Here is a 14,587-nt window from a genome sequence, read left to right as displayed (position 1 = left end):
AGTACATATTAAGTGCAGTTATGGGCCCTCAGTGAATATTAATGATTGCTTACAGGAAACGAGGACTTGTCCTGATGGCACCCATTTCAGGGGATGTCATTTTGTCGTCACTGAAATTACTGTAGGCGTGCAGTTACGGAGAGATCTACCTCACTAAATACAGACATCTACGCTACAGGGATACGTAGCAGAGGCCCTCACCCCAGGGCTGCTCTAGAGCCAGCAGTGATCTGCTAAGTAGAGGCAATAGACTTCAAGAAATAATTTATGTTGTCCTAAACAGGTCTAAGCGTAGATGATAAACTACATCTGAAAGCCACCTATTTCATCCCTCCACTGACTACCCAGTGAGCCTTGGGCGATTATCTCAGATGCACACAGTTGCCTGTACAGTTACGCTACCCAATGTATTCTGCAATTCTCAAATACCTGTAAAAAGTTTCAGCCTCTCACTTGCTTTTAAGGAAAACTCTCAGTGCTTCAAGGCTCACAGAGAAGGCTGCTATTCACTTTGATCATAACAAGAGTTTGCCTTCATGGTTTACCTTATGAAAAGACACCCAAGAAATCAAACCCCAGAATGTTTCCAACCTCATTACCTTTCACAACCAGAGAAGCCTTGGAGGTTAGACCACGGGCACTGAAAATTACTTCCCCGGTATCATCAGGAATCACGTTTTTGATATTGAGCGTATATTTCCGACCCACGTTAGAGGCTTTAAATCGCCCACCGCTTTCCACTTTGCTCCCATTCAGTGTCCAGTTGAAGTCACCAATGCTTTCATGAGACAAAATACACTCAAAAGTGCAATCTTCACCCTCCTGGATTTCAGTGTTCTTCAGCCGTTTGGTGATGCCAATGTTCAGTTCTAGAAGACAAAAACTAGGTTAATACAAGGAGAAAAGGCTTTTATGAGTGAGACGAGTAGTAGCACTGACATTTTTAGCTCATCAGATGAGTTTATCTACTCGACTGGCAGGACAGCACTGCATTCCTTACAGATGTATTTGACATGGGAAGGAATTCTCAGACATTATCTGCTCAGAATCACCACAAGCTATAGAAAAAGGGGCTTTGCTCTGGAAGGACTGCTCGGAGAAGAGCTCACGTGGTGGAGAAGAGTTAAAATTTAATGAGCCTGAGAGGAGAAAAGCTGTCAGGCAGGAAGCCTCCAAGATGCTGTGTGAGATGAGAAATAGGATGTTTGTATTTGTTAATTTGTCACCATCCTATCCCTCCTCATGTTCAAATCAGACAAATTATCAATGTGAGTTTGAAAGCCATGAACGGTTCTCTTTCCGTCAAGCAGCCACAGGGATTAGAGGACAAGCTGAACTGCTGGGTTCTCCGATAGACAACGTTGCACTATTTTTGTGTTCCTGCAACTAACTCTGAATTAATAGTTCAAAACTGTGAAACACAAGCTGCTTGGGGTTGGGGGGGATTTTTTTTTTTTTTTTGGTTTTGTGGGGTTTTTTGAGAAGTTATTTGTTCTTCTGGGAGGATTTCTGCACCTTAGGAATGTTCAGGAAGGAAACATTGTCGCTACATTCTTGACACAAGATTTTCACTGAAACACCAGATATATCAAAGAGTAACAGGGATTATTCAGACATCACCGTGTTGTGTGAGGCTCTCGAAGGAATAGGTGTGAGGGAAAGTGACCAAGCCCACCCATATTTGCAGCACCCCTTGACTGGCCATTGTCTATGATATTTACCTTGAACGCTGACCTTTGACTTGGCAACATCAGTGCCAATATCACATGTGTATAAACCTGCATCTGTCTTTTCAAGGTCATGGATAATGAGGCACAGGGTCTTCCCAGACTGTATCTGCTCATACTTGTTACCAGAAGTGAGCTTCACACCATCCTTTTTCCAAACAGGTTTGACCTTCTCTTTGGAGACTTCACATTCCAGTTTAATCACACCTCGCTCCTCACCAAAAATATCGTCCAAGGACTTCATGAAGACAGCAGGCTTCTCTGAAAGTTAACGGGCAAAACAGAACAGCCAGGATATTTAAGTTGAGACATTTTTAATTGCTACCAAACATTTAAAGACACCTTAAGTAAATCCTTAGCAATGCTGATGATACCAATGCAGAACCTAAAGCAGCCCCACACCTCATGATTGGAATGAGTTTTAGGGAAAATCAGAATTTATTAATGGGAGGATGCATGGCAGGAGAGAGGCAGCCTGCATCGCCATGGATGGGAGCAATATTCAGTGCTGTAATTGTGGTCTCTCTTATGTCTGCACACCTCTGAGATTGCAAAGCCTCCTTTTTTCTCTGTGTTGGGACATCTGTCAGGCACAGGACATCCCATCACAGGGAATGGGGCATGGAGCAGGCATGTAGGGCCTCAGTGCAGGCCAGAGGGACACCTTCACACTTTTATGGAATAGCTACGAAACAAGATACACTGGGTTTAAGGAAACCCTTCTCTGTGTCATGGAGGAGCAGAAAATGTTCTCTGGGAACATCCTTTCTCATTGCAGCAGTCTACAAGTGGAAAGGGGTCAGGTGGTTAAAAGAAAAATGTATGAAGAGAAGTAATTGAGATGTTGGTCTTCTAAAGCCAGACACCTGGCATTGCTTTTTCATGATGCAGGATTCATGCAACAGGAGCAGCAAAAAACAATATGCTGCACATTCTCCTCACTATCCTGAACATTTTTGCTCTTGCTTCTTTGTTTTATTGATTCCCCTTATCTAATTTCAAAAATATTTGACACAGGATATTTATACCTGTGAAATTTTTTAACAGATATAAAATAAAGAAGAAAGGAAATCCTTCAGACTCTGAGTAGATAGAGTAAGAGAGTTAAATTATTCAGATACTCTGGGAAGAACAAATTAGTCATGATCAGGAGGCAAAATGAAAAGGAAAGCAGAGAGATTATTCTCTAAGAGAGTGCAGAGGACATCAGACTGATTGTCAGAGAATGGTTCAGAACATTCCCCACCCATTTCCTGATACAAGGAGGAGTTAATTTAGGATAACAAATCAGTATGATCTACACCCACACATGCATGTACGGGTGCATTGCTAAAGAAAATGTGATTTTGAAATTTTGGTGAGAGTTTTGTCATGTTTCTAACACACCTACAATAATTCACCCAATTTAACATGGCTTAGCTGTGCACAAGAACATGTTAAACCACAGCAGCTCGAAGTTTGGTCACATATCTAAAACATGAAGGACAGCAGGAAACGGTGTCAGTCTTCTCTTTGCTGATTCAGTCCAACTCCAGAACTGATGTACTAAAGGTGCGCCCTACCCTTGGAAGTACACCAAAGTTCACCCCCTTACAAACAACAGTTTATAGACTATATCCTACTGAAGAGACCTACAAGTAAAGGAAATTTGTCTTAGAATCATAGAATCATCTAGGTTGGAAAAGACCTTTAAGATCATCAAGTCCAACCATTACCCTAACCCTGCCATCCCACCTCTAAACCATGTCCCTAAGCACCTTATCTATCCTTCTTTTAAATACCTCCAGGGATGGGGACTCGACCACCTCCCTGGTCAGCCCATTCCAGAGCCTGACAACCACTTCTGTGAAGAAATTTTTCCTAATGTCCAACCTAAACCTGCCCTGTCATAACTTCAGACCATTTCCCCTCGTCTTGAGACCAAAGCATGAAAAAGAGCTATGGAAAGTTTTGGCAGGACATCAAAATAACCTTCCTTAGAAAAGTCATCAGCTACAGTAGAAAATTACACTGGAAGAAAACCCCTGCATGCCTGTTACTCGGCCCCAGAGAGGTGAAGCTTACGAGCAGGATTGCTGCATGGGAATGGTAAATAAGAGCTCTTTTGCATCTCTTATTTACATCCAGGAGTAGTGTGATCACAACCCACCTATCACCTTCAGACGCACAGTCTCTGACACCTTGTCTGACTTCATTGTCACTGTGCCAGCATCCTCAGGCTTGACCTGTTTCATCGTCAGCATGTAGCAATTGCCAACGTTCCTGATGTCATTGAAATTGTTGGTGTAAAGGAGGGTGCCATTGAGGAACCATTCCACATCCTCATCATCATGGGACAGCTCACAGGAGAAGACAGCGGAGCTCTCTTCTTCAATTTCCACGTCCTGCAGGTGTTTGAGTACTTCTACATTGCGGGCTGTAGGAAACCAAGGTGCATCATCACCACTGCCACCGTAAACCAGTACTGTTGCCACAAATAGATTTCATAGTGTTTATAGAGTTTATTAGATGATTTAGTCTGGTCTCCTGTACACCATGGGTCATTACATTTCATTTACTTGGTTCTGCATTTGGTCCAACAAAACCCCATCCATTAAAAAGACTGTATTGTCCAGACCCCTCAATTCACTTTCAACACATAAAACTGGTTTGCTTTTTTTTTTTCTTTTTAATTTAAAAATAAGTAAGTCTTTCTAAAATGGTAATGACATTACAGCAATGCCTAAATACCCCACAGAGCTCCGGTCCCTATGTGCTCATCACTGCACACACACAAACACGTTACAACTAAATTATCCCTGACTCACTGCCAGGGAAACACAGGGGATGAGATGAAGACAATGGGTTTGGTCACAAACAGCAAGTACGAAGAGATTAAGCAACTTCTTAATGACTAGATGACCTCTAGGGGACCCTTCCAACCCAAAACATTCTATGATTCTATGATTCCTCAGGTTTGGGGAGCAACAGGAAGTTAATTTTCCTCCCCAGATCTTGGCCAGAGGTTTCTCTTTGCAGTTTCTCCACCCACAAAATGCTGTTTCTCAAGGACTAACTCACTCAGAAGTAGTTTCGGGGAGTATTAAATAATTTTGTCATTTGGATGAACCTCTTCAAGGCCAACCTATTACTAGAGCTGCTTCCTGAACTTATGGAAATGATTCCATGGGTCACCTCCAAGTCTTGCTGAAAGTGACACAGTGGTCATCTTTTCTTACAGTTTTACCAGAGGTGAAGAACTGGCTAAAACCAGTGCCATACTAGGATGAGGTAGAACATCATGATGAATAACAAGTGTGTATCAGGTATTAAAGCTGACACAGTGGTCAGGAGATGAAAACCAAGATGACCAGAATCAGAGGCCTATAGCAGTTTAACATAAAGGACGTTTTTAGCAAGAAGTACCAAAGATTTCTAGTTCCTTGGATGAATTGGAAAATAATGTGCTTTGAGAAAGATGCATGAATTTCTGCCTTACCCAGATGGCGCCCTAACACACGCGTTACCTACTTCATGGTAGTTGCAGGATTTCAGTATCATGGAATATCAGCATAGTGCATAATACAGGCAGTTCACTTAACCTATTGCATTTATATAAAATTAACAGGAGAGAACTGTAGGAATCTACTCAAGATGAGAAGTTCTAAGTGAAATACTGAACCATAAAGATATCACAGAATCACAGAGCGGTTTGGGTTGGAAGGGACCTTTAGAAGTCATCTAGTCCAATGCCCCTGAAATGAGCAGGGACACCTTTAACCAGATCAGGTTTCTCACAGCCCCGTCCAACCTGGCCTTGAATGTTTCCAGGGATGAGGCACCTACCACCTCTCTGGGCAACCAGTGCCAGTGTTTCAATAACCTCATCATAATAAAATTCTTCCTTATATCTATGCAAAAGGCAAGTCCCCCTGCTACAAACCTCACGTACCTTCAACGGTCAACGTGGCTTCGGTCTCGGCATTTCCAGCCCTGCACTTGTACAAGCCAGCATCTTCAGGCTTCACCTTCAAAATCTTGAGCTCTGCTGAATGCTGCTCCCGCTTGATTTTGAACTTCTCGGAGGGCTCAATGGGTGTGTGGTCCTTGAACCACTTCACAACCTTTGGAGAAGGCCTGAAGTCGCAGGACAGGATGACTGAATGGCGCTCCAGAGCTGTCTTGTCCTCCATCTTCCTGGTGATCTGTATGTGGTAATCTGCAAAACAGGGTTGGGAAAGAAGAAAGGATCAATCTGTAGAAGAGGAAAGTTTCTAAATTGTATTCCATGCCAATTAATTTCACGTATGTCATTCACAACTGTTTTGTGAACTGTTCTGATGGTGCTACAAGGTTCTGTTGCAGAGCTGATGTGCTTTGAAGCTAAACCAGCATGATGATCTATAGGGAATGCTGGTTTCTGTAAGGTAATACTGTATATTAACCACCAAAAGCATGGTCCAGTTCTGGTTCAGTCCTTGCTGAATTGCTCTCTAATAGAGGTTTTTATTCAAGAAAGAACAAATTAAAGACAAAAGGAAGACTTCAGGATATGATTGGAGATATTTACAATGGTGACAGCAGAAGATAAAAAGCCTTGAAGCTTTGTCCCAGATCAAGTCAATGACAAATTGGATTAAGTAAATGAGCTATCAAGCTTGTCTAGTTCAGAAATGGGACACAATAAACTCTCCTGGCAAATTTCATCTGTTTTATCCTCTTTGGTAAAGTCAAAAAGAAAAAACAAAAAGCCAAAACCCAGTCTTAGCTCAATAGATTTGAATTCCAGGCAGACAAACTCATTTAATCAGGTCCTTTCCTAAGACTTTGCTGTCTCATTTCATGCATCCAGCATTGCACCCAACAACTTGTAATCGGGAACTAAGCAGATCTTCCACATGTTTGCAAGACCCCAGCCAGTGGAGCGTGCACATTAGACAGTACATATGAAAAATTACTTTCCGGGGTCTGTGATAAGAAGGATCTCTCATGATCTAATTCAAGCTAGGACATAATCACATTACCTCTGACAAGCAGGTTTGCTGTGGATTTTGATTTCCCAATGGAGAATTGAATGGTGCCTGTCATATCAGCACTGGTTTTCAGTATTGTCAGCCGGTGGATGGTGCCTTCTTGCTGCATGATAATATTTCTGCCAGCCTGTAGGACTTCTCCACGTAGAGACCATTTGGGGGGTTTCACAGATGGAATGGATATCTCGCATTCAAACCTGGCTTCTTCAGGCTCAGTCACATCCTCATCGCACAACTCCTTTACAATATTAATAGATTGCTCTGGATGAAGGACGGAATGAGAAAGCAGGGGTAGAGGAGTCATGAAAGAACTCTTCCATTAGCATCCTGCACACTCATGACATCTTTTCTGCATTTGAATACTGTGCTTATTGGCTCAAAAGGCCTTAAAGGATCCTTTTATTTTTTTCTATAAAAATAAACACATAATGCTGGTCACAGGTCAGACAGCGAGACTGACACAGCCTCAAGAGAATCCAGATCTCCTGGTTCCCAGTCCTATTTCTAAAGCCACCTACCCTTCCTGATCTCAAACATTTGGCACTGTAAAATGGAAAAGAAGGTTCACTGAAATGCAGATGCTGATAATAAGAAAGACTTTGGTTAGCTACAGAAACTTTGCTTTGAACAATAGACTTTTTTCACCATATCTGATAAAATTCTCTGGAACAGGAATTTCATCACTTTCCTGAGGAGAATATACCCTATATTCATTTTACAAGATGTTCCTGCACTTATAATCCTAAAAGGATTCAATACCAATGGGCCTCAGAATAAATCAACACTGACTCAAATTACTTTTTAAGCAGTATTTTGATTTCAGAGTAAATGACCAGGGCTTTTTGAATCAGCCAGTCCTGCTTCCAATGCATCCTAGGAGGGAAGAAATGATTTACTACCTTCAACAAAGAAATTAGCACTGCTTTTGTCATCGAAGGCATCACAAGTATACGTGTCCTCATCTTCATAACCTGCATCGTTGATGATGAGTTTCCGATAGACACCATTGCTCACAATTTCGTATTTGTCACTAGGGTGAATTTCGACATCCTTTTTATACCATTTAACTTTGGCGTTGGCACGAGACACCTGGCACTCCAGGAATCCCCGATGTTTTTCAAGAGCAATCTTATCTCTCAAAGGCTTCACAATTTTTACAGGCAGCTCTAAGAGGAGTAAAAAAAGATGGAATAATCAGCATGGCTTCCATGAAAAGTACCAATTAAAAACTCATTAGCAATATGTCCTTTATGTTCAGTTATTTCGATGATGACAGGAATCCCCACTACGCTAAGCACTCAACTAGCACCCAGCAAGTGAAGAGCTAATGAAAGGAAAACTTTTTATCCCTCTTTTACCTCTTGGATGGCTGAACTGCAGAGATAACAGGGAATTTACTCAACACTACATGGCAGCGCTATGGCAAAACCAGGGACTGATCTCAGATTTCCTGAGCCCCTCATCAATTCAAGTGTCTTCCTTCTCTCAGTCTCTATCACACTGTTTTAAGCTAAATATACGCCAAAAAAAAAAATAATGCTGTATTCTTTTTAAACACACCAGAAAGAGAAAATGCAGGAGAAGGTCAAGCTATGGCTTTTTGCCCCTCAAAGCTCAAACATTCATTTTAATATCTCCAAGTACAAAACCAACCTCCTGAGAAAATAAACTGTGTTATTTAGCAAAAGTAAATTCCCAGGCTGATCTTTCACATGCAGTAAGGTAGGCAGGAGTTTTTCTTTCCCTGAAAGCTTTAGGTGTTGTTTAACCTCCTTCACGTTAAAAGTGAGCGAAGTTGTTTGGTTTCCAACATTGAGGGAGTTTAAGCTGTATCGGCATGAAAAGTATAATTACCTTTTACAGTAAGCTGGGCACGAGATTCTGCCTTTTCCGCTACAAATTTGATCTCTGCTGCATCTTCAACTTGGACACGCGTGTAAGTCAGTGAATAGGTCTTTCCTGAGAACAGACACATAACCAGACATAGCTTCCCTGGAGCAAACAGCTTCACTCTCCAAGGCACGCTGCCAGGCTGAGCATCGTTCATCTGGTTTCAGTCCATCACCACCCGCTCTCACGGCAGCAAGGCCAACCACTCCCCTATGTCTATGTCCCCCTATCAAAGGATAACCTAACCTCAGCTCCTCCAAGCACTGATTGAATGTGGTCCCCACCATCTGGAAAGTACTTGAAACAGAAGGATCCGACCCACTGTCAGATGATACAAATTCCTACCCGCTGCTGGCAGTATGGCATGGTGGGATGACACCAAATTTGCCTTACTATGAGTTCCCACCATGTCACTGTCCCAGCCTAGCTGCAGCGCCAAAACAAAAGGGGAACTCTCTGCTAAACCTTCTTAACTTAATTTTGAAGGTCAGACCCTTCTGCCTAGTCTCCCACACCAGAACCTACTCCAACCCACCCCCATTCAAGAATGAGATCCCCCTTTTTTCATCCTACCATCTTGACGCATTCTAATATTGTCGGCAGCCTTCAGCTTGTTGTCATTTTTGTACCACTGGGTTTGGACCTCATCATGTGAAATCTCACAGACGAAAGATGCGCTCTCATATTCATTCACTTCCACATCTTCCAGTGGTTTTACAATCTTGATATCTCGTGCTGTGAAATCATAAAGACAAATGGTCATTTGCGGTTTCTCCATAACTGACTGTGGTGTATTTACCTTCTGCATACTCTCATGGGAAAATCGTATTGTGTTTTATTCTAGCCCAGCCTCCCTTCCTGGGTGGTTTCACTCTTCAACACAGTAACTACATTTTATGCGTGAACCTACAGGTAGAATCACCAGCCACAGTGGAGCTCACTGCAAGAGGATTTTATAGATGCCAGACCATTATACAGGTTTTAAAAGAAGTGAAACATATTAATGAAAGAAAATCTGCCAAGGAAAACTAAACACAAGCCTACAACCTCTCATGTCACTATAAACCTGTTTCGTTCACATCCTTTTCTGCATGCTGTCCTTTTTCTCCCCTGCTTGTCTGCCTGAACTGCATCAGCCACAGGGACCTCAGCCACACGTTTTACCTGGGAGACACCTTTCCTTCAGAGTCCCCCAAACTCCGTAAAATCTTCTTTAACTCTGCAGCTTTGTACTAATTTATGTCAGAACAGACCCATATTTCTGTGCTACTGCAGCCCTTTCCTTTTGAAAGAGAAAACCTCGATACACCTTGGACCAGAGCTGAGCTGCAAACCAGCCAGCATTCATATAGCAACCCATCCCAATCACAAAGCCAGGGAGAAAAGGGGGAGTTCAACAGAGCAGCAGCACAGGACAAATGTTCATGAAGGTATTGCTGAACCCAAGCGGCCACATGAGGACAGCATCTAGTAAGCAATAAGAAAGAGCAGATCTGTCTCTTCAGATGCCCCTCTGGAAAATAACATCTGCCAGGGCACAGGGACCCGTCTGTTCAGTAACTGGCCTTCAGCACTCGCTTATCTCTGGTTTTTCAGAGCCTGGTGACAAAACACATCTGGTGCTTGACGAGTGGCACGGCGTAGCACATGGAAGGAAAAACTGTCTTGAGTATAAAGGAGAGATGCAGTCAGAAATCCCAATGGTTTTCTTAGCATTTACAACATAAAAGTCAGGCACATCTTGAGATCATACCCAGGGCTTGCCCAGTCCCTATCCAGCCCAAGTCCCCCTGTGACAATGGCAGAAGCTAAACGGAACCACATGCACACCAGCCATTGAATCCCAGCTGTGTGCCAGGCTGTCCGGTATTTGCTAACTTGCCAACCTAGAAACACCATTCAAATTCCAGGGAACAGAAATCACTTATGATAAATGGAAAACCAAGGTAGCACCTTTTCCAAAAACACCCTTCTAAGGCTAGAGCAAGCACAGGACAGCTCTGCCAGCACTTTCTCACTAGGAGGAGAACATTATCAAAAAGGGTAATTGAGAAACACACGAAGCATTTCTTGCTGTGCAGTCAAAACTACTGCAGTAGGTGCAATTTCCTACTCCAGTCAAACATACCGTGAACCTTTAGGGTAGCTGATGTCTTGTCTTCAGCTGCTTCACATGTATAGGTTCCCTGGTCTTCATATTCACACTTGTGTATAATGAGGCTTCTCTTATTTCCCTGGGCAATAATCCCCACTTTTTTACTTTGCTGGAGCTCCTTCCCATCCTAGAGGGGAAAAGGGCAAACCAGATCACCATGAACTCTTCTACATCTGCACCAAGCAAAACAAACATTCAGATCTGTGCTTAATTCACCCGTTTCATTGCATTTAATGGAGCTGTGCTTGCTGGAACATATGCTGAAACTTGGGCACAGTGCAAAGTTCTCTAGAAGCAGGAGTGGCTGAAGAACATGCATAAATTTTGGTTGACCTAAGACACCCATATGAAGCCTTAAGGCACTGTACAGGGTTGTCAGTAAGCCCCTTCGGACATCACCTTGAAGAAATGCTGTTGGACTCTATGATCTTAAAGGTCTTTTCCAACCTAGACGATTCTATCTGAGCTTCAAGTCCAACCTAGATGATTCTATGATTCTATCCCCATTTAAGGGAAGTATCATCTGAGCTTCAAAGAAGGCTCATGAAATGCCTGAGCTGATCTCCAAAATGATTGTCAGGTGAAGGGGAACTGAGTCTTCACCTTAAATCACAGTTCCCAATGAGGCTATAAATCCGAAGTGAGAACTGCTAGGTATGAAGTAAAGCACAAGACTGCACTGCTATCAACAGCTGAGCTCATGTTCTGTGCAAAACCAGTTCAGGGGTTCACTATAAACTCAAGAGAAATTTAACTTTCAACCTGATAAATGCACCCAGTAAATAAATAACACTGAGAACAATGAACTGTATAAATGCTGAGCAAATGCTGTACCTTGAACCACTTAACATCCACATTGGGCCTGGACAGCTCACACTCGAATGTGACTTTGTCCTTCTGAGTCACACTGACATCCACCAAAGGTTTGCTGATTCTCACAGGCAATTCTGCAAAAAAGAGAAAGTCTGGTTCGTGGGGATTTAGGTCTTCGGGACCACCTTGCACAAGGAATAACGAACAGGCAGAGCCTAGCTTCCATGTTTAATAAAACTTGTGACAACAAAATCCTATTGTTTTGAGCACATTATCCTGAGTTGTCCTGTGGCCAATGATGTTACAATAATCCTGCTGACATTAGAAGGATACATTACTGATGATGGCCCAGTGCATGACATCCCTTGTAGGTACAAAGCAAGGTTGTTGCTCTCTTAAAAGCTCTCTCTCTGGGTCAGGAGAAGACAACCATGTCCCACATCAACCAGGGCCTGAGACTTTCGGGTCTGTGTACCTGTCACAGTGAGCCTCCCTGATGAATGAATGCCATCTGCTTTGAAGGAGATGAGTCCTGCATCTTCAAGAGTCACTGAAGAAAGAGTCAGTGAATGTTTCTTCCCCAGGACACCAATACTGATATTCGGTGAAGGCTTCAGCCGAACGCCATCCTTCTGCCAGGTCCCTTCCACGTCCTCGTGCGACACCTCCACCTCGAAGGTGACGGTCCCTTTCTCAGAGACTTCGAGGGGCTGAAGACCTTTCACCAGCTTGATCTGTCTCACTGAAAAAAAGGACAAGTTGGAGATCTCACACCGACATCAGTGAAACAGCCTGAGGACTTCCAAAAAGATTATTTCCCAATTCCTCATGCAGGTACCTGCCAGTTAATTGGTATCTGCCAATTAAACAACCACCTTTGCAGGAAATAAAACCTGTTTGTGACCATACTGCTAGCATGGCTGCTGTCCTTAAAAGGGATGCTTTCAGCTGGGACAAACAAGTCAGCCAAACATTGCAGAAAAAGGGAAAACTGGTCCTTTTTCTATCATGGTCCACTACACTCACTGTCTATGCCAGAAATAAGCTTTGAAGTTGTACACCCACACAGGAGTAGAGGCATTCCCGTGCTGGGCGAGGTGGTCATCAATAACCATCAGGAATAAACACTCTAGAAGATAAAACTGTTGTTATTTACACTGGGACCAGGCTCCCTGTGCTGTACAGCAAGAGAGACGTTGCTGAAAATACTTACTGTCCAAGCATAATTCAAGAGAAAGATTATCACTAGAGATTAATAGAGCATGAATGAATAAACAATATTGTGCAGCTCTTCAACTAGGATAAAATAAAGGAGAGAGGGAAGTAGCAGGGAGAGGAAAAAGATTTTAGTAAAAGGAAAAAGAAAAAGTCCACGACACTGTGTGAAGTGTGCTGACACCTCCCAGCTCAGGGGACAAAGCATCTGTGTTTTGGGTGGATATTACCTGTTCCCACGACATCAGTGCCCTATCAGTCAGTAAAATGGATTTAGTGTTTAAACTCGACTCACCCTCAAAAGAAATTAAGTTGCCAATTGAAAAAAAAAAAAACCAAAAACTAACAAAAACCCCCAACCAACCAAACCCGCCAAAACCCACCTCTACAAAGCCACAAATTACTCACAAGAACCTTCAATTCCTATGGGTCCCCTGGGAATATTTCAACCTTGTAGTGCATGTTTAGAAGAGAGAATCCATATTCACCCAGGATCTGAATGAAAACGTGACCAGGAGTGGGTTGTGGGCTCTGTTCTGTGGTCATGGTTTGGATGCAGCTCCTGGGCTGAGGACACCATAACCCCTCTGAGGCTCAAACATCTCTTGATGGCACCTACCCCTGTGCCACACAGGGGACAACACAGGATGAACTATTTCTCCAAAGGTCCCACAGAGATGATAAGAGTAGACTATGACTTTATTAATAAACTTGGTAGAAGCCCAGTACTGTTCTCCCCAGGAAGGCAGTGGTGGACTCCATGTCATGCCAGCTCCTTACACCTTTTCTGTCCCTTCTGTTGCTGTTACACCTCACATCAGGTTTAAAGAGGAGCAAATGCATCTGATGTAGGATCCTGTCTAACCCCTCTCTCAAGGAAACCCCACTGATTCTCCTCTCATGGTCTTCTCCAAGGTCATGACCACTTAAACGGATATTCACCCCAAAACCACATCTTGAACCAGACAAATGAGGGAAGTGCAGACACTTTCAGTAGCTTTCCTTCCCAAACTAAGACACCAGCTCTCCCAGCTTTGCTTGCTAGAAGTTGCATTAGTCCCCGATTTCTGATCTGATTTTGTGGCTGGTCCCTCTCCCCCCTGGGCACCTCATTCTCTAAACTGAACACAGCGTGCCTGCTACTGTCTAACTTTTCCCCTAGGCCAACAGATACTCCAGCCCCTGAAACAGTGACTAGACTGAAGATCAAACTGAAGTCGTCCCAAGGAGATAGCGAAAGGGACTTGCAAGAACATTAAATAAATGGCATAGCAATTTCTAACTTAGTAAGTGGCCTCCTGGATACATCCTCACCTGGTGGTGTATGTAGGAGGGAGAAAAACCCCACTTTTTCAAAGGCCTTGTCATAAAGCAGCAACAGTTGGGGAATGGCAGAACTTTTACAGATTTTATTTTAATAGATAATATTTTGTGTCAAGAGATTCGAAATATCATACTCATTTTCCCAGTCTAATTTCTCCTATAATTAATTGACCTAATTACGCTTTTCCCTGCTGAAAGCTTAGAGGTGTATCAGAGGAAGGATCACTTTACCCATGGCTTACTGATTTAAGTCTTCCACAAACATTTCCTTCTAGTCATAACTGAAAATAGACATTCAGCCAGATGTTACTGGTTTGAGCCGCTCGGTTGTTTTTAGGATCTCCTGGCATCTTAAGATCAGAACAGATGATTGTCTTTTGGTGAAACAACTTTTATACTCAAGTAAATCAACAGTTTTTCACATAGCTATTCCTTATTTACCTTGCTCTGAG

At 42.9% G+C, this 14,587-nt stretch overlaps 1 protein-coding gene across 1 annotated transcript in view; it reads right to left on the bottom strand.

Annotated features, from left to right (window-relative positions):
* Window positions 1–14,587, bottom strand: part of OBSCN (obscurin, cytoskeletal calmodulin and titin-interacting RhoGEF) — a gene marked incomplete at its 5' end in the record, with an annotated part of 163,633 nt that overhangs the window by 126,403 nt on the left and 22,643 nt on the right. The window contains 11 exon segments of the mRNA XM_035892522.1: window positions 600–869; window positions 1,722–1,988; window positions 3,877–4,143; window positions 5,659–5,925; window positions 6,731–7,000; window positions 7,639–7,905; window positions 8,594–8,698; window positions 9,203–9,364; window positions 10,758–10,911; window positions 11,619–11,731; window positions 12,073–12,339. Of these exon segments, the coding sequence (XP_035748415.1) occupies window positions 600–869; window positions 1,722–1,988; window positions 3,877–4,143; window positions 5,659–5,925; window positions 6,731–7,000; window positions 7,639–7,905; window positions 8,594–8,698; window positions 9,203–9,364; window positions 10,758–10,911; window positions 11,619–11,731; window positions 12,073–12,339 (2,409 nt within the window).

Source organism: Egretta garzetta, unplaced genomic scaffold (genome assembly GCF_000687185.1).
Source record: "Egretta garzetta isolate BGI_Z169 unplaced genomic scaffold, ASM68718v1 scaffold124, whole genome shotgun sequence".
NCBI lineage: Eukaryota > Metazoa > Chordata > Aves > Pelecaniformes > Ardeidae > Egretta > Egretta garzetta.
Note: the sequence above shows the minus strand (reverse complement) of the source record. Positions and strands in the feature narration are given on the sequence as shown.